Raw genomic sequence first — 24,459 nt, 5'->3', positions numbered from 1 at the left:
CAAGCGATTGTTTTCGAGCACGATTGACAGATGCTGCCCGAAATAACAGTTCTAGGTTATGCTCGAATCATAACACGTTTGACATTTCGCTACTTCAACACCGAAATCACACTAGAACGTCACAAAAACACCCTAATTCGAGCAGGAAAGCAAAAGCAAACCGCAAAGTAAAACATTGCAGCAAACATTCTGTGATAGTGAGAATAATTATACAAAACTTTGTTTCACTCTGTCCTGTCCACTGTTTCTCCAACAATGTCCAACAAATACGAGTAAGTGCTTACTGCTTGCTAGTGGATAGATGCGTGCTGGCAAGTTCCTCTTTGCTTGCGTGTGTCGGAACCCTCCGCGCTAGAAACCGGAACAGGTTCGCATGCCTAGAAAACAATTCAGTTGCATTACCGATTCCATTTGCTATGCAACAGGATCAGACCATACGCCAGTGACAGTGACGATAGCGGAGACGAGGAGGCAGACTTTGACGTGGATAAATTGGAACCACTAGAAGTTGGACCGGGGGAACATAAGCTACAGCACACCTACTGTCTCTGGTTCGGCAAAAAAGGATCACATCGAGCAGCGGTAGGCTCCTTCAAAAATTGCATCAATGCCAAAACTAATTCTTGATTTCAATTGTTCCAGGAGTACGACAAATCCCTACACTTTGTGGGTCGGTGTGCCAGTGTTGAACAATGGTGGTCGCTCTACTGTCATTTAGTTAAACCAACTGTATTGAAACCTTACCGAAGGTTACATTTGTTTAAGGTATAAATGTACTACAATATCCCGAACGATAAAAAGGTTGATCGTGCTTTCTATTGCTTTCATTCGGTTTGCGACGTTTTTAGAGTGGCATCAAACCAATGTGGGAAGATCCGGGCAACTCAAAAGGTGGCAAATGGGTTATCCGGCTGAAGAAGTCTAAAATTGACCGAGCTTGGGAGAACGTGTGTATGGCGATGCTGGGGGAACAGTTTCTGGTGGGATCGGAAATTTGCGGCGTCGTCTTGTGTACCCAATTCCCCGAAGATGTGTTGTCAGTGTGGAACCGAACAGCAACCGATACAGTTAGCACCAATCGCATACGAGACACGCTGCGGCGCATACTAAACCTACCTCAATCGCAGCACATCGAATACAAACCACATGGCGACAGCCTCAAGTTTGTGCCAGCCTGATTCATCTGCCTGCAAAAAGGCACTATTCACTTCCAAAGTCTGATCATGTAGACTTTCTGCATGTGTTTTGAGTTTTATTTTGGTCGTGGATTTTTTCCTTGCATTGTGGAAAATTGCAACGATGGTCGAGCAAAACTGGAACAGCATTCATTTTTCCTACAATAAACGTTCGTATATAAAAGATTCTATACAAACCACACGAATACCGCATCGCTTGTTCATTGTTTAATGTTAAAGTTCTTAAGTTGTTAAACGTAATGCATACTTGCCCATTGGTTAAAACGATGCACACACAACATTCGGTTCCAACGAGAATTCCCACCCAGCCTTGATCAAAGATCACTAGCGATTTTCCTTTCCGAAGCTCCCTCTTTTCCTCCTGTTAGTAAATATTCTCGGATTCGTGAGAAATATTGTCAAGCAAGTTTTTTAACGTCCTTGAGCTAGCTCTTACCAGTAAATTCGATAGGTAAGCTTTTTACCATCCTGGAACTTGCCTTTCTGACTTTTCCTTCAAGCAAAATTTGAAAAGTAAGCTTTTAACCATCCTGACACTCGCTTCCACGTTACCATCTCTCTCCTCCTCCTGTTAATCCGTTTAGTAAATTTTCTCACGGTTACGAAAAATGCTAGCGAGTGAATTTTCGCCATCCTAAAACTCGTTCTTTTTGCTTCACATTTCCTACTTTTAGTACAAATTGTAACGTTCGCGGGAAATGCTGCTGCGATCTTAACCCTCCACCCCCCCTCCCAGCTTGCATCTCCTCACATGTTTCCTCTTTTGTAATATATTTTCTCGCATCCGCGAGAAATATTATCGAGGCATTCTGCCACTCGTATAGTTAGATATAGTAGTCCAACTAAGATATATGAATGACAAAAAATTGTAATTCTGTCGTCTTAAAACCTCAAACTTTTGTTTTGTTTTTATTTAGTTTGTTTTATTCAATAATTCTTTCATCAAGAAAAACAATCACGTTTTTTCCTACATAGAAAAATGTATACTCGTTCATGCGCACTATTATACAGAAAATGAGCAAACCCGTCTTTCATGCTGCAAAAAAATAAAATAAAACGGACCAATAAAAGGCAAAATAAGAACATTTTTCCAAATCTTGTATACGAAGTTACTGTCTCATTTCTTTTACACACCCTTTAAATTTACATCAAACAATTAAGAGTACCAAAATTAATGTTGCGAAACTGAATTTGCCTTGCACGCCTCTATTCTGTCAATAATCTAATTTATTCATTTGAGATTGTTTCAATTCTCAAGTCACATGGTTGTAATAATTAATAAATTTAAAACTTAAAAATATGCTTACAAACAAAACTCTTGATTCTGTCATTGATGTGAGGTAGATAACAACAAGTATTATTATTAGCCCTATTACTATTATTAGTATTTTCATTATTATATTAATATTATACTACTACGATCTTTGTGTACGTTACTTAAAAGAAAAGATCGCTGGAGTACATCGCAGAACACTAACATATTGTAATACAGTATGATTTGCAAAATGAATAGGCCCAAAGCTACGTACAAACGTATTCGCTCATTGTCCTTTATTTCTTCGATTTGTTTTTTCATCTTGTTTGTGTATTTTCTTTTTCAGGTAATAATACAACGTAACCTCACGTTATCGAATATATCGTTTCTCGTGTACGTTAAAGTATAACAAAAAATTATAAGACAAAAAAATAAAATGGAATGTGTTGCGTTGGCGTTGCTCGTTGGTGCTGGCATCGTAACAAACAGGCGATCTGGGGTTTTATGCACAAGAGCATAACATTTGAAAGAAATATTTTCTATCCAACAGCTGGATCATACTAATCTTTCGTAAGTCATTTTTCTTTCTATAAACTGTTCCGATAGGTATTACATCGTTTTTTATCATGTTCATTCGCAAGAGCCTGTCTACTAGTTTCGCTTTATGATGTTGCAATTGTGTCCTGTTTTGGATATGTTTTCTGTTAAACATGTTGTGTATCAGAGGTTGTAGAATTTTCAGAATGTCTTACTGTTTTTAATTGTTTGCAAGTTTGTAGTTTAGTTTATTTTATATGTTATTGTTACTTTTGTGTGAAACAATAACCACTATTGCATACACGTTCTTGGTAAGGGACGTCTTGCCACATGAAACAAATAAATTGGAAAAAATCTAAATACTTTTTGTCAACAATTTCAAAAATAAATTCAGGTATGCAAAACAAACCTACGAAACAGATTCCTGTGTGGAACGTGACAGCAAACGGCAGCGCGTAGTGGTAAAATGGTAACTTTATGGGTTATGGAAAGGCAGTAAATGCCTGATTGGTTTTTAGGTGGTGGCATACTTAGGAGCGCTTAATCTTATGCGAAAACAAAATGCCACTTTTACTTCGTAACGCATAAAAACGTGAGCGAGTGACTGAGCGATTTAACAATGTATTGATTAATCAATTCAGACACCACCATACTCAAGATAATATACATAAATAGAAAAAATAAATATAATGGAATCGTTATTATTTTATGGATTTTATAGCAATCCAAAACTCCACAACATTGAGTCGATGGCTGAACCCTGATTATCCTAGGAAGCTGTATGTAATTGCAAAAGATGGTTAATTCGAAAATTGTCAAAACCGTAATCAGTTGCTTCGCTTGATTTTAAAGCAAACAAAATTATCTCTCAATCAATAAAAAATAATTGGTTTTAATTTTTGATTGATATCGTTTCTAAAACAATGCCAGTGAAAAATAATTTTGCATTACCAGTTTCGTTACAAATGTTTTTCTTTGTATCAAGCGTATGTTTCGTTTTCTTTGATACAGCTATGTTGGCTGTGCATTTTTCTATATTTTACACTAATCGGGTAAAGCTTTAATAAGCTAAAAAGGATTAGGTGTCAATAGTTTAATCAAACTATTTCAAATATATTGAAACAAGAATAAAAAATGCTGAACGCAATTCCATCAGAAACGTTATGCTATAATCAAATCAAAACCGTGATCAAACAAAATCTACGAAGCCAAAAGCGCACACCAGCTAGCTATTCAAAGTTGACCAATCCAATAACTTGATAACATAGGAAAAAACAGCTTGCATACAAATCATTACCATTTGGTTCCGACATTTCAATTGCAACCCACGGGCATGCAGTGCGCAAACCATCATCGTTTGTAATTTTAAATGTTTGTATCTTGCCAAACGTATGTTGTGTTTTCTCACACGTGTGCCTTCTGCAGTATGCTTATCACTATATTAATCATATTTACTTCTTTTTGCTCGCAGCCTAGAATAATATAGAATTCATCGTGTTTGCTTACACAATGTATCTTGCTGTGGTTATGTACTTACTTACTTACTACTATTTGCAAGTCAGGTACCCAGATTATTTTCTTATTCCATTATATCGTCGTTCATTTTATCGGTTCTATTTTTGCATTGGCATACATTATGTTTGCGTAGTTTGAATGCAGGGGAGTGTTTGTGAATTTAACATGTGTGTAATGAATTCCCTATTGCTCCTTTTCTTCAATTAAATGTAAGTTTTTCTTATTAAGAATATAAGGGTTTAGAACCAAATAAACACAAAAGAGCTATTTTTATTTTTGTCACGCATTCAAAATATTCAAAATTTCAAAATCCTGATTGAAAGTTGACATCAATAAATAAAAAAGTATTGTGGTGTAATATGCTTTTTTACATTTGATTAAATTTGTTTATGACAACTTTTTCTATGATTTGGCTCACCCAAGTACCGTTTTAATACCATTATGAAAAAATAAAGCTGAAGAAGTACAGTAGTGTTTAGGACCAGTAATAAGGTGTAAGTAATCCAAGAAGCGAATTTATGATTTAAAATCTAAATATATGTATAAAGCAGGGCACCTGTATATCTTCAAACCGTTGGTTCGTTCTTTGGTGGGATGAAGAAACAATTACACAGAATAAAAAGATTAGATTACAAGCACATAGAGATTTCTGCCCGATTACACCGTTACTTCCATTACATCGGCTTATTACTGTCGGGATAGCGTTTCTTCATTGAAGAATGTATCGTTATGTATGTAGATATTCAATACTCAATTTTTTAAACATCGAGTTATTGCAAACTAAATGTAAAACTATTGATATTTGGCAACAACGTAAAACGTTTCGTGTATGGTGAGTATCCTGTTGATTATTGAACATCCCGCAGTCTAACTGTATGTACTTCTTCACTTTACTTTCTAAACAATTTAAGAAAAAAAAAGTTCAAATATTTGCAGTACTTTCAAGAGGAAATTGGCTGTCACATGCTTGTTGATTGTATTCTACATATTTCGTCATCATAGAGAGCGTACTTCGAATGGCTTAATGTAGCAATGCAGTCAAGCGACATTATTAACATGGAATATAGTATTAAAAAACAAAATGCGAGTTTCAGTTAATAAACAATACTGTAGATCACACTATGGAACATAGATTCAAATCCTCGAAGAGATTCCTTTTTTGTTGATAACGTAATGTGTTTAAATATGTTATGGTGCCTACAATGCTTTGTAACATGATAGCAAAAAACAATGATTGAAAACATTAACTTGTAAATCAAATAGAACAAACATATACATCTGCTGCAATCGTATCAAAAACATAATACACTATTTCATTGTCATTAAATGCATGTCGATTTACTTAAAAATGAAACTTATTTTCATCCACGCACCGCGTGGTACCCGACAGTTCATCGTATAGTATACAACAAACTTGATAGTGAGCGGTATTGGGTGAGCTTTCGGGAATCGTGCGAAAAGGAGAGCACATATTTCGAGAGATAATAAAGATTGCATATTAAAAAGAAGACTTGCCTCAAAAGCAAAATAAGAATGTTACTTAATGGTTACTGTCAAAAAAGTAATAATAAAGCCTCTGCTTTTTTGTTCACTACGCTCTAAATCATTGTTCATCGTTCTCCGTGCAAGATGAAGCACGATACTTGTGACATGAATATGGTTTTACGCATTGTTGCTAAACAATACCATTTTTCGTATCTTTTCAAGTAACATATGCACCACTATCATGTATCTGCCAGCTCACGGTAGACTTACTTTCTTGCACCACCATCAGCATACCGTAAGACGGTTAGTAAAGAGGTTGGTTTGTGGCGGATATACCACCAGCATAGTTGGGATTTTAACAACAAAAAACAGACACTTAATTGGTTACCCAAAACTAAAACATTAAACGATTGTACCTGAGAGGCGACGGAAGGAACTGCTTGCAGAGCGGCAACTACGTCGGCGTGCCAATCCCTCGACGGATGTCAATCCCGTTCAGTTTACCGTCTGTAATGCATGCTGTCCTTTTCTCGATGTGTCTAGCCATTTGGACCGATGATTGGCCGCCGAAAATTCCAGCTGGAAGTATGATTCTGCTGATGGAGGGGTTTTGTACTGAGGCTGCTCGTATTTAATAACGATGAAGAGTTATCTAACTCTTCATCTTCATCGTCGTCGTCGTCCTCTTCACCGTCGTTATCACTCTTAATGTTGTAGGATTGAAGATTTTTCACCATAGACACATCGTCTCCACAGTTATTCGATACGGCATTTTCATCTACAGGGCGATAACCAAGACTGGGTTCACGATGTTGAGGTTTTGACATTTTTTGCCGGTAAATGCACCCATCATGGTTGTGCTGATTATCGAAAGTGGACATCACAGCAACAGAATATTCCATTGGCCTTGTCACCGCCAACCCCGCGGTCGTCTTTTCATCAGGCACCGCAAATCTCTCCTGCACAGACAGAAGCTGCCGCATGTGGTCGCTTTCATTTTCTTCTTTTATATCATCACAGTTTGTTGCATAATCGTAATCATAAATTCCTATTGGGTGTAGTGGTGGTGCTGGTTTCTCTAGTTGCTGTTGCTTCGTTTCTTCTATATTAATGGTGCTTGTGTTACTATCTAACGTTGTTTCTAATAATCTACATTGGCTGCTATCGAGTGCTAATGGAGAGCGCATTTTTATGACGCATTGTGAGGAAGCTGGCGATAACGACGAAGGGGGTGTGGATGAGCACGAGGACGATGACGATGGTAGCACAGCACAGGATGATTTTGACGAGAAGGATAAGGTCGGCGACTGCTGTTTGCTGTCAACAATGATGCGTGAGGGTGATGGCGAGTGGTTTTTGTTACTATCGTTGACGGTGCATGTACTCGTCGGACCATTTGTCATCAAAAACTGTAGAAAAGAATAAAAAAATTCAATATTGGATTTGGCAATCCCCAAATAATTCCTACCTCCTGATTGGTTGGAATCACTGCTACCATACTAGGTGTAGAAACAATGTCGTTGGCCGCTGGAGTAACTGAGGCTGAATCGTCGACTCGCTCGATCTTGCTTATCGATGGTCGTCGATGCGTCAAATCGATTCGCTCTCTACTCAGCAGCTCTTTGTACGAGGGTATCGATGTACATCCACCATTCATACTATTCGTACGAGTAGGAATGTTGCCTTCAATGGACACAAATGTCGCTATTGGATCAGAAGTAGCGTGTTTTGTTGGTAGCGATTGTAATCGATTCGCAGTCATCAATGCAGCAACCGGCATAGGCCCTCCAATCGACTGATTGCAAGTGCCAACAGCGAACCCATTTGGCACGGTTCCTCCATTTGCATGTGGATAGTTGCTGCTTGAGCTAGCGTTGATTAGCGTTTGCATCTCGTGCATATCACTGTTGCAACCGGTCATCATTCCCATCATTTGCATTGCGGATGCATCAATGGTGAGATGGTGCCGACCGTCGTTGCTCGTAGCCATCTGGGGAGCCCTATTAGCAAGTCCAGCGGCAGAACTGCTTGAAGCCTTTTTGCAAGCCTTACGTCGAAGCACCAAACAGCAGCACACTCCAATGGTGACAAACAGCAACAACACGAGTATAATCAAGTACATTTGAAAGAGCCATCGTTGGCTGTTTGATGACGAGCTATTGGAGCTATTTTTCCCATCAACTCCATCATTAACAGGCTCATAGTTTTTCAGATTCAAATAAATCGGAATACCGAGACCGGAACTGCTGAGTGCGCGGAGTGATATATTGATCCGTTCGTCAGAGGTTACGTTCGGGAACGTAAAGCTAGTCGCATCCACTGATAGATTCGCCAAATGCTGTATGCTATCTTCGTTGATCCATTCAACTAAATATCCTTGCAGTACGCCATTGCGGTTCTCGGGCGGTCCCCAAGTAATGCTTATTGTACCACCTTTACGGTGAAGCTCGTGATTTGTTACTGGGCCAGGGACTGAAAAGCAAAATCATATTAAATCAACGTTCGATAAAAAAAAATGTTCAAAAATAAAACCGTTACCATCGTGTTTTGTTTGAAAATCTAAAATGTCACTTAATGCCTCCTTCGATTCACAGGGTTTTAGAAAAGCTTTATACATAGTAAGAGGAAGTAGATCCTTCACGTTGAAGTGCGATGCATCCATTGGGCTAAAAATGAGAGAGAGCCAAACATTTGTTCGAACATTAAACACTTCACTGTACCATAACGGCGCTCACATTAGTCGCATAGCGCATTTGAGCCTATATCCCACACATGTAACTCGAAAACAAGCCCTAACTTATATACGGACTCACATGTTTTGGCAATCTAATCCAGCGGACCCGCCACGCAGCATAGCATCATAGTTGACATTTTTATAGCACAATTGCAGACAACGGTTGATGGACTTTGTGGCCACAAAACGGCTCCACGTAAACTGTACACTTCTGGCATCAATGTGACTCGCTTGAAATCGATTGATAGTATCGGCCCTCGGAGTGTCCGTATCAATCTGAAGCAAGTGGCAATGTACGGAGATAATTAGTTAAACAATGATCAGTTATGGGAAGAAGCACTCAATCTTTGCCAATATAATGTTGGCCACTTACCACTTTCCACTCAACGTGCCGTAAATCCTGTGCCGCGGGCTCACCATCAGGAGAAATGGAGCCCAACACTCGCACCATAACACTACGAATGTTGGGCAACAGGATGCCAGTGACATTGCCCGCCACCTTTACTCTCGTGATCGTAATCTGCTGCTGAGCTTTACGGAGCTGCCCACCATCACCAAGCTGATCGCCTAGGTTGCCCACCGATAGCTTTGCTGCTGCCACTGCAGCTACTACACTGGACGCATTGGAACGAATGTTAGCAGCATGCACGACGTCTGAGATCGGAACGTCGACGTCAACCGCACCGCTGGTAGCTAACGAATCAAATATTTGCTTTCGATCTTTCGACAAATCAAAGGCATGGCGATTGCGCCGCTGGCTTTGCCGACGACGGCGTGGTCGGTTTTCTCCATTATCGTCCCCACTGCCACTACCGTCGTATTCACTCCACAGCCAGTCTTGGATTTGATTCGTTTCAGCATCGATCTTCCCGAGCAGTGGTTCTACCTCTTCGTACGTCACATAATCATCGAGCATGTCAACCGTTCCGATGATTTGATTAGTAAAAGTGGTGAAATTACTATTATCATTGTGTCGAAGCTGAATCGTAAACGCTGTCGGTTCTACCGAATCGTACTTGGGCCACCAAATGAAGATTCCATTGTTGGGGAAAAATGTTGACAAAACGGGATCTAAAGTTTGTAAACATTCAAGCAAATACATATAAATAATTTATCATCGTTTATCACAAACGGAAAACAAATTTTGAAAAAAAAAATAACACTTACATCCTTGCGATGCACATTGTACCCCCTTCGATAACCGGGACACGGTGACTTTCTTCATCCCGGGCGTACCGCTGCCGCGAATGTTCTCCGTCCCGGATATATCGCTGACAGAGCACGCACGCAGAAACACGGTGTAATTACGAAATGGTTCGATCATTCGCCCACTAATACGCAGGCTACCATTACCAGCCAGCAGAGTCAGCGGCGAACTGTACCACCGGACCGATTCGTCGCTCGCCAGATAGTACATCACATACTCGATGTTCGGATGTGCGTGTGGCGGTACGGCAAACGTTAAGTACAGGCTGGTGGTGTCGACAGGGTAACACTGGATCGCATCCAGTCGCTTCGTCTTGTGCCGGTACTTCTGCTTGTCCCGGATCGTCAGATACGACGAGGCGGAGATTTCGCCGGCTGCGTTCTTCGCCATGCACTGATACAGACCCTCGTCTTCCGGATCGAGCGTGTTGATGCTCAGCATCGGGTACTCGTACCGTACGATGTAGTTACTGATCAGCTCACGTCCATTCTTGTACCACACCACCGTGGGCATTGGGTTACCGGCAACGCTGCAGTTGAATGCCATCGAGGCGACCACTGACGAGGTGTGCGAGGTAATGTTGTTCAGAAACGACGGAGGCACCAACACGGTCACGTTGAACGTTTGGCGATCGGAACCGTCGGGCGTCTTGCAGGTGAACACGCCCTCATGGCGTTCGACCGAAACGTTCACGAAAACAACTTGGTGTGTGAAATTTTCGAGCGGTATCGGGATTTGGCTGTGGCGTGGCATGAAACTCCACTGAGGCTTGCACGAGTAGCACGCGCAGTGCATGCGGAGCGTTTCGCCGGCCCGCACGGATAGCTGCAGTGGTTGCAATGGCGGTAGGAGACGGTTTGTTGACTCCTGCCTAAGGCTACTTTGGGGCGGAGTGCTGAGCACGATGAGATTTACGCTGCTGCTGCGGACATTTTTAGTGACGTAATTATTGGACGCATTGCACCGATAGCGTCCAATGTCCGTCAACTGAACATTGCTTATTAGCAGGCTTCCATTTTGCAGCAGGAAGAATCTACAACAATAAATGAAAACCGATGAAATTAACAACATAGTACAAAACAAGAAGCATGTTCGCACAATAGTGTGTAAGTTATTAGCCAGTCATACCTCTGTTCATTCTGATTGCTTAAATTCGACTGCAGTGGTAGATCCGTTTTGTTAACCGACCAGGAGATGTTGGCGACAGGATAGCTCTGAAACGGGCAAGGGATGATGATCGGTTCCTGGGCGCCCACCGTGATCGTGTTGTTTGGGAAGTTTAGACGGTTGTCTCGCTCTAGATCTGTATTAAAAAGGGCAATCCCGAAGCACGTGAGTAGATAAATTCGCAATCATTCGAGATGGGAAAGACGCGCCACTTACATGCTACCGAAACGGTACATTCGGTCGACAAAATCGAGTCCTGGCTGTGATAGCGACGATGCTGATGGTTGACGAGACTCGCCATACACCGGTACACTCCCGCCGCCATGTTCCCGTTCTGCCGGTTGTACGGAATGCGAAGCGTGCCATTTTCAAACAGCCGGAATCCTTTGTGCGATTGACGCAGGTTCTGGTTCTGGAAGGACGTGGTGAGCAGCTCCAATCCATTCCGATACCAGACGTACTCGAAGGTGAGACTCGAGGACCCGTAATATTCTCCACCCTCCGAGAGCCGGCGTCTTTCAAGGTAAACGTACCGCTTTCTACGTCGTTGCCGTCGTCGACCTCGGCCACGTTGCTCCCCCCCATCCTCCTCCTCGTAGTGGTGACTATAAGGACGATGATCAAAATAACCGCGTTGCTGCTGGTGCTGCTCGGTGTCCTGTCTCGACCGAGCGAAAAGCCGGTCGTCGTTGGACAGATTGTTGTTCGTTAGCAATGGGGAGGTGTGCGGAAGAAACTCGTCCTCCATCTCATCCTCATCCTCCTCCCTCTCGTCGGTATCTTCGTCGTCGTATCCTTCGTCATCTTCCTCTTCTTCCTCTTCGTCCTCCTCGTTATGTTCGTCCAGGAACTCGTCACCGTAGCTGCTGTTGGGAATGCCCTCGGACGTGTCCAGACCGAGTTCCGCCTGGCATGGTAGATAGACGGGAGAGCTCCTGGTGCCCGTCACGATCACGTGCGCTGGCGGAGCGGCTATTAGCCGCAGCCGCTCCGGTCCTTCCCCGTTGACAAAGGCAAGCACTGTAAAAACAGAACGTTCAATAAGTTTCCAACAGCTTGTTGTGATCGAATGTTAGATTAAACTGTGTTCTACGCAGCAACATCAAAACGGAATCCTCTCATACGATCTTTCGTGTAACTCTGTGTCACGAAAAAACATCTATCCCAAAATTTACTACATTGCAATCGTTTATTGGACAAGTTTAGCATTGCGCCAGGTACGGGGAATCTCCGTCGATCGCCTAAGACACAAAGCAACCCTCCCCCATCGCCAAATGCATTGCACCGCCGTGTGCGTGTGCAAAGTTTATTTTGATTGAAGTTTTATTCTGCGCGTGCGATCTCTCGAGCGGGACGATAGCGCGCGCCTGCACCGGTCGGCGTGATGTATGTATTTTTTAATCACAACACGCTACACCAGGCTACTTGCGATTGGACGAGCGAGCGAGTGTGCGTCGACCGACGTTGTGATGCCCTGACCCACCGCAAGCTGTGGGTAGTTGTAGCCGCCACTGCACGAGATGAAGCAGCACGAATGCAACACGAGAGCTCGCTCGATGCACGTGTGTGTTGAGCCGCACTGCTGGGTGACTCTCGGCGTGCGATCGACGGTTAGTTTCGGCTACCGCATACCGCACGCGAATTACACTCACTTTGCAAACATGTTTCGCCATTGCTCCGGCACAAGCTGATCGGTTGAACACAGAACACGTGTCGATTGATCCGCGAAATATGTTGATCAGGACCACACGGTGGTTGGTAGAAGTGCTAAAGTCGCACAAAGGGAACACATTTTATAGACCATGCAAAAATGATACAAACTCATCGATCCCGCGGCACACACACACACACACACGCAGAATAAACCAAACCTTTTCACTCTCTATTTTGGCCTTCCTGTAGAGCCGCAACAAAAGTTAAAGTTGCTTTTTAGCTGCCAGTGAAGCGCTTAAATAGTAATGCTTTATGTATTATGCTCGATTACACACAGCCGGCGAGTGACTGGGGCCGAAATGCAAGCAATTCATCCAATAGTTTCACCATATCAGCCTACTAAACAAGCGAACGCGTTTGCGTGGGTTGGTATCTAATAAACGGTGTTGTAGTTTTGTTTTTCATTTTTCCTTTTTTTTTGCAACACCATTTTATGAGTGCCGCAACATCGCGCCAACATGAACTGATGATCGGAAAGATGATCCATGTTCGAACGGTGTTTGGAAGTAAATCGAACGGCGACGGCGAGGTCCACCCAACCAAAACCAAACAACAAGTTGGGCGATTTTTTTTTGTTTTGCTTTATGAAAAATAATCTTAATTAACGCGGGAAAGTGACTTGTTGGAATTTTTGCAATTCATCACTTGTAGCAGCACCAGCAGCAGCAGCGGCAAGTTTTTCAACTGTTACAACTCAATCGAGCCATGAAATTGAAATTGTGGCATGCCCTTTGTTTCAAACATTAGCAGGATCGTTCGACTGCCGAACAAAACGAGCCAAAGTGTACGAAAGGCGCAACAAACGGCCAATAGAGCTGTCAGGGCGTGCGTCTAAACAAGGGATTTATTTATTTATTTTACGCATTCACACACGGCTTCGATCGTCGGCAGCATGATTGATGGATCGGACTAAATTAAACGCGGATAGTATGGCTTTGGCATGTGCATTGAAATATTTGAAAACAAAGTCAACCGACATGAAAGAAAAAGCCACCACAAATCAGCGCACATGTAGCTAGCTAACATCACTTTTCCATCAACGCATGATTGAGTTGTAAATCATACACAGCATTATTGTGTTTTTTTTTGCTCTAATGAACGTTTGTAATTCGCTGTTTATTTGTAATGTAGGGTTCGTAAACTTTGCTCGAATGCAACATCAACACACCGGGGGTATTAGCAAACGAGCGTAATTCATTCCAATGAACAATACTCAGTCGATGTAACCAAAATCACAGCATTTAAATACGTGGCAAATGGCGCGCGTTAAGAATGCAGATGAAACCGAAAACAATTTCCCCGTACGGTTCCAGGATTCTTTATCCATAGTAATGACATGCACATGAGTGGGCAAGTGAGACCCAGACAATCTGCCTTTAAAACTAGCCCTGTCAAGGACAGCCGAATTGGACAATTTGAAAACAGACCGAAGGAACTGAGCGGAGGCTAAGCCACGGGGAGTGTTTTGTATCAGCAGCCTCTAGCCATTACACACTCGATCACAACGAAACAGGACGGGAAAGGTGAACTTAATCTGGGCGACGATTTGGGGAATCTTTTTGTGCGTTTTTTCTTTAACTGATCTACGGCATAAGCCGAATCATCCACGCATGAATTATGGAACAGCAGCGACCAAACCGAGAAGTGCTCTGGACGACTTTTTGGGTGTCTTGAAGAACACAATGCGACTAGTCGCAGGGATCCGGGTGATATCGAAATTAAAATAGGCAACACAAAAAAAAAGACGAACATTCAACGGGGGGGCCATGCGATCGAGCCAATCCAACTGGAAAAGGTGTTTTTGGAGCATTTCCCAGTATCACGCGCATTCGTTGGGATAGAGACTTGTTTTATAAAATCACACCCTCTTGTGTGTGATGCCTTTAGGATCCACAACCCACATTTATTTTACTTTGTTGGTTTGTTTTGTCAAAAACCGGCTTTAAATATGTAGGTTATCGAAAGTTGTTTTCTACTATTTTTTCATTGCTTTTCTGAGTGAATTATGCCAAGATGAAAACTTAAAAAACCAACCAAAGTTCTTGGTTGAGCTAGTAGCCAAAGAAGAGCATACAATACCCGAGATAATCCATAGCCAAAATCCACATTCTATCTGATGGGTATTCTCCAGCCACAGATCTACCACCGATCAACATGTTTATCATATTTTTGCATTTTGTTTCTATTCGACAAATCGTTTATACAAAAATCCCGCGTGGATTCATTATTAACAGTATTCGTCGACAGGCGAATGTCTGTTAACAAATAGCATACCACGAAATTCTTCTCACCAATGAAGCAGGATGCCAGGACAAAGCCACAAAATATTGCTGTCCGTTCCCTGTTGTTGGACGCACCAAAGGAATGGATTTGGTCGCACGATCGATCCTGGATTTGATCACTAGCTGCGTAGACAGCATAAGATGTAGAAAAAAAAGACGCACATTCCAACGAATCGCTTTTTATTCTTCTTTCTAGCTCATTTAGATTCATAAAGCAAAAGGATGAATGAAAAACAGAGATAGTGGCAGATAGGAAAATTAAGAGAGAAAGAGAAAACCATGCATGTGTGTTTCTAACGCAATAGAAGGTAACAAACGATAGAGTCCATACGATAACTGGACACGAGGAAAAGAATGAAAAGAAAACTTGCAAGAAAAACAGGATTGTACGGGGCCCCCCCATTTGATATTAGATGAGACGTAGACGAGATAGCGCAAGCTGGAAAGGCCACTAGGAAAGACATGGCAAAAGCACGCCAAGAAAACAAGCTAACCCAGTGCTCTTGCGAGGCCGCACGCATAATTTAGACACTCCTCCTCTGCCTCCAGCTCCTCCGGAGCTGATGGTGGCTATTCTGTGGCTGCCATTCCTTGGAGCGAGTTCCAAAGTTCAACTTTATCATTAGCGCCATTACGCCACAGTCCGTAGCCGCCGATTGGCTGCGGATACATTTTCTCTATGCGTTTCGTTCGGCACCGGTGAAAGAAATATGCGTAAGCTCTATCCGCAGGAGATCGCACCGCGGAAGCGGGGCTCTTATTCGCATGACGCAGCTGGGAAAAGCAATGGGCAAAAGGAATGAACCGGACTGGTGGAGGAGGGGGAGGGAGAAGGAGAGGGGGGAGGGGGCTTTTAGTGCGCTCTCCAACAACAGCAACAAAAAACCGGCCACCACAATCCACCTCCTGCCGGCGGGAACTGCGAGCTTTCGAGCAGAAATGGGTCCGTCGGATAGATTTCAACGATGGTGTACGCGACGAACCCGGCAGGGCTGCGAGAAGCAGCAACACAAAAGGCAATGAAAAAACCAACCTCACGCACTTTTTTTTTCTTCTGCACGCGGGAGAGCAGCCGGGAAATGGGGAACGGAATTTCGTGGAGTGGATAATGGGGGGATTCGGCATTTGGGAGTTTTGCCACAGAGATTGTGGTGGTGGGGAGGGGGGGGGAGAGAGGTGTAGAGAAGTGGGATTTTCTAACCTTCCCTAAGCTCGCTACAGCGGAATGTCAAAATTACGCCAACGAGACTACGGAGGAATGACCGCAACCAGACCGCGTCCGGTGTGAGAAAAGTGCGTACGAATGCGAGACTCTCACTATGGCCCGAAATTGGGTGGTGGAAATTTGGGGGTAAACCAACTGTGGAGAAAAAAAAATCTTTCCTAAAATATAAGCAACTTCCTTCGGTGGGTACGAGCGCCCATCCCTCACCTTATTTCCTGGCTTTTCTCTTCGCTATTTTCAAGCGGTAAAAAAGAACAATGAAATACGCTAACCCAAAAGTTGGCGCGCCCTTTCCTTGGTGTGTTTTTGCAATCGCACCGATCGTACGATCGATACGCACATTTTCCAAATTGGTTTCGCCGTGCGCCGGCGGAGTCCGCGAGTAGGTTTTCGATTTTTCATTTTTTTTTCTTCAACACAGATGGATTCGCACCCCAGCTCCGATGCATGCGTGAGTGCGTACACACCAACGCATAGAGCGCCAAATTTCTCCACCGGAAGCTTGTTGCGTGATCTGCGAAACGGAACGTCATGACCCGAAATACCATCCCCTCCACATTGGGATGGGGATTCACAGGGAGTTGCGGCACAGGGGGTCCAGGTGCGGGAAATAAAATTGGGAACGGAACTGGCCACCGCTAGGCCACAAGGAACCGTAACCGAGTGGCACCAGGAACACCAGATTAGTGCGTCGCAGCAAACGCTACGGTGGCAATAAGTGATTGAACACATTATCTAATTTATGTATTTAGTGGCTTCTTCGGACCGTTGGTCGAAATACGACGCAAAGCGCGTACAGCACCACGTGTCGTCGCGGCAAATGCGTACAATGGCGTAGAGCTCGTGGTGTTGTCCTCGCAGATGGAACAACGAACGGAACTGAACGTGATAGTGCGGCAGGAAGCGAACGCCACGGAAAACGGGTAAACTAGAAAACAAACCAGAACAGCTAGCGAAACCTACATCGCGACCGAAACCGAGGCAGATGTGCGATGTTGGTAGGGGAAAGCGCGAAAAAACGATCACGATCTGTGAGAAAATCGGCCAAATCGGCTTACGCAAATCGTCGTCTTTCACGGCGTGTACGCGGCTTAGCTTAGCTTGGTGTATCAAACAGATGGTGAAATGGTTTAGAAAAAATAATCATCCCCGTCGAGACCCGTTGGCAACAAACGCAAGAGACGACATCGTCACTTCCTGTTTGTGGAGCAAAACGCGATCGTGTGCCCAGAGCGATCTAGCATAATGTATGGTTTCCTTTTTCTTTTTGTGGGAACCATCAGCAAATAAAATTGATATTTGTCTTCGTGTACTAGAGCGTGGTTACCATGCTTGGAGCAACAAAATTGCGTTTTCTCACTTACAAACCTCGAGGTTACATCGTCGAGGCGCTCGTAATTGTCAGTGCGCAATTGCGTTAAGGTTACACTTTAACTGAAAATTTTAGCGCACGAATCGAGACGACTGCCTAACACAATTGGTCTCGTTAAGAGCTTCATTCACGGTGATGATTTCCGCAGCCGAGTATGGGTGAAATTGTGCGCACACAAAAAAAACAGAGCCAGGAAGGACAAACAGGAAACGTTTTCGGAAAACCAGCACCTCCCATTCCAGCTCCCATTCAAGGGAGTGAGAATAGACAAAAAAAAAACAGAAACCACCAAGAATATGTGAACGAAGCTTGTTACCTCGAGCAGGGGAATAATGGCAAGCATTTCATATCAAACCTGACAAAACCAATACAGATATCAAATTCCATCCCCCAAAACGTTCATGGTGTGATTCTAACAAGCGCAATGGTGGAGTGGTTTGATCCCGCGGTCGATGTCCTTAAGGTCCCTGTCGGTCCATGGCGTCCTCTTCCGAAGAAAGCTGACCCCTCGGTACACTTTCCTTGCCGCTTCCATTTTCCTATCACGGTGATCGCGTCTGATACTAATACCAGCAGCTCAAGATGGACGGTTTAGGAATGCTGCGCAAAAGCAAACCAACGTAAGGACGCCGCTAAAACTAAGAACTCAAACCTCTGCGTCGAACCTGCATTGCAAACGCGTCCCTTCTTCCTTCTATAGTTACTACAGTCCGGCCGGGTCTATCTTCAGACGTGACGCGTTTTTACGTAACGGAGCTAAGGTGAGGCTTTTATATGTTGTGTTCGCTCGTTTTCGGGAGGCAAACATTAGAGGATTTTTTTTTTGGCAAAAACCTTATGTCCCGTGAATCTCTCCGCTTCGCTTATGAATAGAAAAGCCTCCGGGCGCGACGTTTAGCGCAGGCTGGCAAACAAAGCCGAGACGCAGGACACGCTACCCTTGCCCGTGTACCCTTGAAAACAGGCTCCAGAGGGGCGAAAGAAACCAGAAGAAATAGGAACCATCAAGCCAACCAACAACACAAAAAAATCAGTTATAAAAAAGGAGCTCGCGCGTGTGTGTGTGTGTGTGTGGTTTGCTTGAGCGCAAAATTTTGGCTAACCCGTTCGCGCGCTTGATCGAGCTTCCAAATTCGGGACTTTTCTACCTGCGTTCGCGGCGGGTTTTGCATCTTTTGTTTTCTTTTTTTTTCTTTTTCTTTTTCTACTCCTGCCTACCGATCGCTAGGAAGACAAACTGATGCCGCCGGAACACCCCACACCGGGAGGGCCAACGCGAATCGCGCAAATCTCTTCACGAACGCGCAACGCGCAGCAATCGGTGGCGCAATGTGGCGCAAGTAGCGTTAGAGAACTGCCAAAAACTACAATAAATACTCACATGGAAGAGGTAAAACTGGAAATAGGGTAAAATCCAGGGAGAGCGAGCAGACAAAAAAAGGGACACAAAATGCGCGGTTGTCTTACATTGGAGAAGAATGCTGCTCGCAGGAACAAATGCTCCGGTTAACCCTCTTTTTTTTTGGACAATTTTCGACAACCAGTTCCTTTTCAGCACCACCGGGTTCGCTCCCGAGACGTCCTTTCGGGCGTAATGCTTCTCGAACGAAGGTGTCGTTGTATGTTCTATTCATCACGCTATGATCTATTCCCAGTAACAAGGCGCATTTAGTATAAACTCTTAGTTTCTTCATTGGGGGCTGGATAGCATTGATACTCCAGCACGGAGTAGAGCAGGTGAGTGTTGATTTGCCTACATTACAACTAATATCTAAGACCAATTACTCAAACGTGTTACCCAAGAAAATGATGTATAATTATGTTGGGGTAAATAAGGATGTTAATTACTATGTTTTCAACGTTCTATTGCGTTCTATCTTAGGCGTTTATAGAAATGCACATCCAAATATAAATTTAAAATATTACAAATCATAAGACAATGCATTTTTGTAATCACCCTTAATTTACGAATCAAAAGTGTTCCTTCCAAATGGATGACGTAATAAAAATACTTTCTTGCATGACCGAAAATGGAAATTGCATTAATATCATCCCACGTGTCGTGGTTGTGTAATAGGATATCATCGCCGATTAATGAGTCCTATATTACACAAATTCCATCGGATCATCCCAGCATATATCCCCGTCAACACTTAACGTTAAATGGTGCTTTTTCTCGAATCATGTACCGACATCGGGCGACGATTGTCTTCGGGAAAACACCACCATCAACCCGGTAAGGCTGATAATCATACCAAGTGCAGTCGAGGGAATGAGAAAGAAAGTGACAAAGAGAGATGCATTAGAGAAAACTAGTTTATCAAGCGTTGCCCAATGCACAGCGGCGTAGGCTAATGCGTGGTCCCTGAAGTACGACGTCCAAACCAAGAGCGTCGTGTATCGGCGTGGGCAGTTTTGATGAGGTACGATTAAAAAAAAAAGGAGAAAGGAATGTTGAGGGTGCTCTCAAGCGCGTCACCAGGTGTGGTGACAGTGGGCGGAGCTGGTTTTCCTCGAAACAAGAAAAAAAAATATATTTATATATTTTCCCCTCTAACTAGCTGTTGCACAAGCTGTTGGGTAAGCCATTAGATGTGTCAGTCTTAATGGACTAAACCCTTAGATTAACGTCGTACGCATTTTTCATTCTCAAGCTCTCGGGCTTTCCATGGCTTTTTGATGTCCACACGTCTCTGCCACCAGGAAGATGTGAGCCAGCGAGTAAGCGGGTAGGTAAGTGAAATCATTGGAGTTTTACTAAACGGGAAGTAGTTCAACCGTGCACATTTCGACACAATATTTCGACATTATAGCTACTTCTACATTATAGCTACCCAATTTGAAACATTCGCGCCCGCAAGAAGACGCTATCCAGGGTGGTGTGAAAAGGTAGTGGTGGAAAATTGATTCATGTAAGCAGCATAAAATTCCTCCCCCTACACGGAACTGGCAAAGTACGGCATAATGGACGAGGAAAAAGATGATACAATAAAATTGCATCAACTTGCATGAATGTTGCGAGTAATGTGGCACATAATTTTTAAAAAACTTCTGAATAAAAATATTACCCAGTTTTGCATGGATGCCGCTGTGATTATTCTACATCAAATTTATTGCACATATTAATTAAAAGTTGTCTTTATGCATTTATATGTTTTTGCCACATTATTCTAAGCAAATGTTCTATTTCTAATTCTGTTATACCATCATTAAAACTCTAATGGCATTTATCGCTTCTCTAATTTCCTACGTGATTGATGCTCCCAATATCCTCTTCAAAACCCATTTTTTTATCCCTTCCCGTACTCTACAACCTTAGCAATTGTTTATGCCTGCTAGACGAACTGCAACCAAATTTCAGGAGTTTTTACTGAGTGCTACGCGTAAGTTTCTAAGCATGCTTTTGATCCACTGTGGCAGACAGCAAATAAAGAAATGAAAGGAATGGAAAATAATGCATCAAAACACCAGCATTAAATTTTGCACTAGATTTGTAACAACAATTAATTAACTAACGCTCAAGCTATAATAAACCTTACATAATTTTATTTGATTAGGGACAACAACGTGCAACGCTAACGTTGTATTTTTCGATCCGTAAACAAACATTTATGTTTTTTTTCTGTTCAATTTTTCGTACGCCGGCTCTCTCATAGTCAATGTTTTTAAACGCACGCGCATACTCACGTCGCACACACACACGCTTTCTCTCTCTCTCTCTCTCTCTCACTCGCTCACTCTTTCTCAATCCTGAGCCGGTTCTTGATCCTACCCATACATACACTGAAAGGCAGGCCACGAAAAGGGGGGGTTGCAAACCGAGATCCACCCGAACGGCGGAAAATGTACTCAACGTTAATAAGAGAAGAAAAAAAAGAGCACATAATTACGCACATCCGACGTAGCGCGAACTAAGAAATTGGCTGGTGAACTATTCAGCCGTTTTGCACTTGTTTGACCGGCCAATTGATGCCTTTTTACGGTCTCAAGTTCACGTAGCGTGCGTAAAGTTGTCGCCTGGCCAGTGCACAGGAAGGCTTTTTCCTTTCCCTTAAGTTCCGTACCAAAGGCACACGCCATTTTGATTGTTTTGACATAATTGTGGCGCGTCAGAGCAAAGGAAAAGCGACCCAAAGTTCATCATTATGTTGTGGCCTCCCACGCAACAACAACAACAACACATTGCGTAGACGTGCGCATGGGAGAAACGGAACGGAATGAGCTGCACAAATGTTTGCAAAATAAATTTCCGCGCTTGCAGAATGCGTACGCACGTGAGTGTTTGCGTGTGGGCGCACCTAAGCGCCATCGGCCCGAGAGGCGTCCCGGCATCCGCACCAGGTTAATATGTTGACTAAGAACACCGCACACCGAGTGTGTGGGTATGGTCAGTGATTTTCAAAAAGGATGCACAGCGCACACACTTACCGGACGAGTCGGAGGTGAATCCATTCAGCAACAGTAATCCTATTGTAAACACAATGCCAAGTCGAAATGAGAGCAGCGCCATAAAAAATCCTTCACCATTTGTGGCATGTACTTTCGGAATGGTAGCGATTTGGCGCTGATAAACTTCTTGTTCTCTTTCTTCTTTCTTTTTTTTCACAGTGCACCTGGCAGAAGAGGCTCGCGCCTACCCCATCCAGGCAAAGTTTCCACGTTCACTCTGGTGGTTAGTGGCGTTCCTCCTATACACCCCACCACACGGATTGGATGCAAATTGATTGTTGCGTATATTTGCTGCTCCGATGTGTTTTGTTGTTCTTCTACAATCTTCCGCTGTCTTTCTCGCAACACACACGCTTAGAAGAGCAAGTCAGCGATCCGGACCTACGACGATCATATCGGACGACTCGCATGCTTTCCGGTCAATCGCATCCACCACTACCACCATCAACCGGTGGTGTGCAAGAAGCATCACACTATTCCTAGGAGCTGCTGCTGCTGCTACTGCTGCATACGCACTCCGACGGAGGTGCATCACACACTGGCACATACGTGCTGCCCCGCGTTCCGTGTGTGTGGCCTCCTGGTGGCGACTTGTTTACTCGCGTGGCCTTCCCATGCACCGCCTACGCGCGCATAACTGGTTTTTCGTGCAACAACCGCAGAAGAGGGGCGCTCACTTCAACACACCCCTGTTGCAGGCAACGCACGGGGAGGGTATGATTCACGACGATCGATTCTTCTTAACATATGCACTAATGGCTCGTGCTTGGGCGGGTGGTTCTTTTTTCGCTACATAAAACGATAGACCACCACGAGAGTACACGAATACACTCGGAATACAAAACACACTCGAATAATGTTTAAGCAATACTGTTTTTGCTCACTCCCGGAATGGGTATATTGTTGAACCAGAGCCTAGAGAGGCTGCTGTTGTTAGATAGATCGACTAATTTCTGGAACCCCAAATATAAAAAAAAATAATTAACATAAACTAAAGCATTATTTACAACTATTGTAGACACCATGATGGAAAGAAAACGACAGAATAGTACTTTAAACGTACACTCCTGTACAATAGTTTTGCAAACGTGTTACATGGTCTTGTAATTGAGCAAATATCGAATTACTTGACACCACATTCAAGTATTTTTCAACCACATGCACGATGCAGAATGAATGTTTTTACACGCGAAAACAAAACAGTTCCTTGCCGTTTACTAAGCAGGAGAGCATGGACATTAAGCAAACACCCAACCAGGAACAGCATGGCTGAGATATGAATGCCTTTCGCCACCATAATCTCACTTTCTTCCTTGTCCTCCGGACGCACAAAAACAGTAACCGCTCTCTTGGACCGGTGGCCTTGTTTTGGTGACAGTTTTCGCCTGCCAATCCAGCCATGTCTAACGAACGCAATTCTACATGCGTATGCCACCATCGGACGAGCAAATCTCGCGGTCGCACACACCCGAAAGCGGCACCATGTACGGTTGTTGTGGCATAAATTAGGCACACAAATCGCCTTTTTGTCGCATCTTTTTATACTTTCATTGCTGTTACTCCCTTAACGCGATGCGAAACGCGACCCAAGCAAACTTCGAACTGATGCATAACTTTACAACCAACCGACCACGACTTCCGAGGTGCTGTGTACGTTTTCCACAGTTTTCATGATGTGTTTTCCAGCACTCCTCAAAACTTTGTGCTCTCGCATTTACTCTTTCTCTCTCTCTCTCTCTCTCTCTCTCTCGATACCAATCCGCCTGCTATAATGCACAGTGCACATGTGTCTGTGGTGTATGCCCCAAGATGTGGAATTCGCGTTTAGTTGGGCGCGCGTTTCCTTTTGCTGGACGTGAATCCAACGAGAATGCGATGCTTTACGGGAGCGATTGTAGCGTTATAGCGCGGCGACTTCTAGTTTCTAGTGCTCTGGCCGCAGAGCGATTTCACTTTGCTGATGCGCCCAGACTCCCCGCTAGCAGCGGTTCTATCAATTTAAATCCCTCTCCGTGCCGTACACAAACACACACGTCAGGCGCCGACGTAGAGCGTAGAACGGACAGGCCGCCAAAGGGAAAGAAGTAGTTTAAGAAATTAATCAAGTTCTGGTGGAATGTGGAGGTGTGAAGAAAGGATTCCCTTCACTAGAAAGCATGCAGTTTTTGCACGCAAAGCAATACATTTGGCACGGTTGCAACAATACTGGTTTCATAAAATTTTCTATCAACAACTGAAGCCCACCGCAAGGACCGATTGATTGAAATTTGTTTTTAAATACGTGGTCAAAATTGTTTGTTCACGGTGTCTTGCCTCTAGCAA

General features: G+C 43.6%; 2 protein-coding genes across 2 annotated transcripts; one reads left to right on the top strand and one right to left on the bottom strand.

Annotated features, from left to right (window-relative positions):
- Positions 1-110: 110 nt before the first annotated feature.
- LOC128731072 (eukaryotic translation initiation factor 4E type 2) lies at positions 111-1,317 on the top strand. Its single transcript, XM_053824167.1, has 4 exons — positions 111-272; positions 426-582; positions 643-765; positions 849-1,317. The coding sequence occupies exons 1-4, from the start codon at positions 256-258 to the stop codon at positions 1,176-1,178; spliced, it is 627 nt and encodes a 208-aa protein (XP_053680142.1). The 5' UTR covers positions 111-255; the 3' UTR covers positions 1,179-1,317.
- Positions 1,318-6,527: 5,210 nt separating this feature from the next.
- LOC128731364 (uncharacterized) lies at positions 6,528-22,994 on the bottom strand. The gene is made up of 9 exons (XM_053824479.1): positions 22,117-22,994; positions 11,313-12,116; positions 11,058-11,232; positions 9,890-10,962; positions 9,096-9,793; positions 8,802-8,998; positions 8,527-8,654; positions 7,457-8,460; positions 6,528-7,397 (listed from the first exon to the last, which is right to left on the bottom strand). The coding sequence occupies exons 1-9, from the start codon at positions 22,196-22,198 to the stop codon at positions 6,528-6,530; spliced, it is 5,031 nt and encodes a 1,676-aa protein (XP_053680454.1). The 5' UTR covers positions 22,199-22,994.
- Positions 22,995-24,459: the final 1,465 nt, after the last annotated feature.

Source organism: Anopheles nili, chromosome 2 (genome assembly GCF_943737925.1).
Source record: "Anopheles nili chromosome 2, idAnoNiliSN_F5_01, whole genome shotgun sequence".
Lineage (NCBI taxonomy): Eukaryota > Metazoa > Arthropoda > Insecta > Diptera > Culicidae > Anopheles > Anopheles nili.
Note: the sequence above shows the minus strand (reverse complement) of the source record. Positions and strands in the feature narration are given on the sequence as shown.

What these genes read in the sequence shown, in the direction of transcription:
- LOC128731072 (XM_053824167.1), top strand. An exon ending in AAGGATCACATCGAGCAGCG is followed by an intron (nt 583 to 642) that starts GTAGGCTCCTTC and finishes CAATTGTTCCAG; the next exon opens with GAGTACGACAAATCCCTACA. An exon ending in GAAGGTTACATTTGTTTAAG is followed by an intron (nt 766 to 848) that starts GTATAAATGTAC and finishes CGACGTTTTTAG; the next exon opens with AGTGGCATCAAACCAATGTG.
- LOC128731364 (XM_053824479.1), bottom strand. Translation starts at nt 22,198, where the DNA reads ATGGCGCTGCTCTCATTTCGACTTGGCATTGTGTTTACAATAGGATTA. An exon ending in ATGTACCGTTTCGGTAGCAT is followed by an intron (nt 11,233 to 11,312) that starts GTAAGTGGCGCG and finishes TTTTTAATACAG; the next exon opens with ATCTAGAGCGAGACAACCGT. An exon ending in AGCAATCAGAATGAACAGAG is followed by an intron (nt 10,963 to 11,057) that starts GTATGACTGGCT and finishes TTATTGTTGTAG; the next exon opens with ATTCTTCCTGCTGCAAAATG.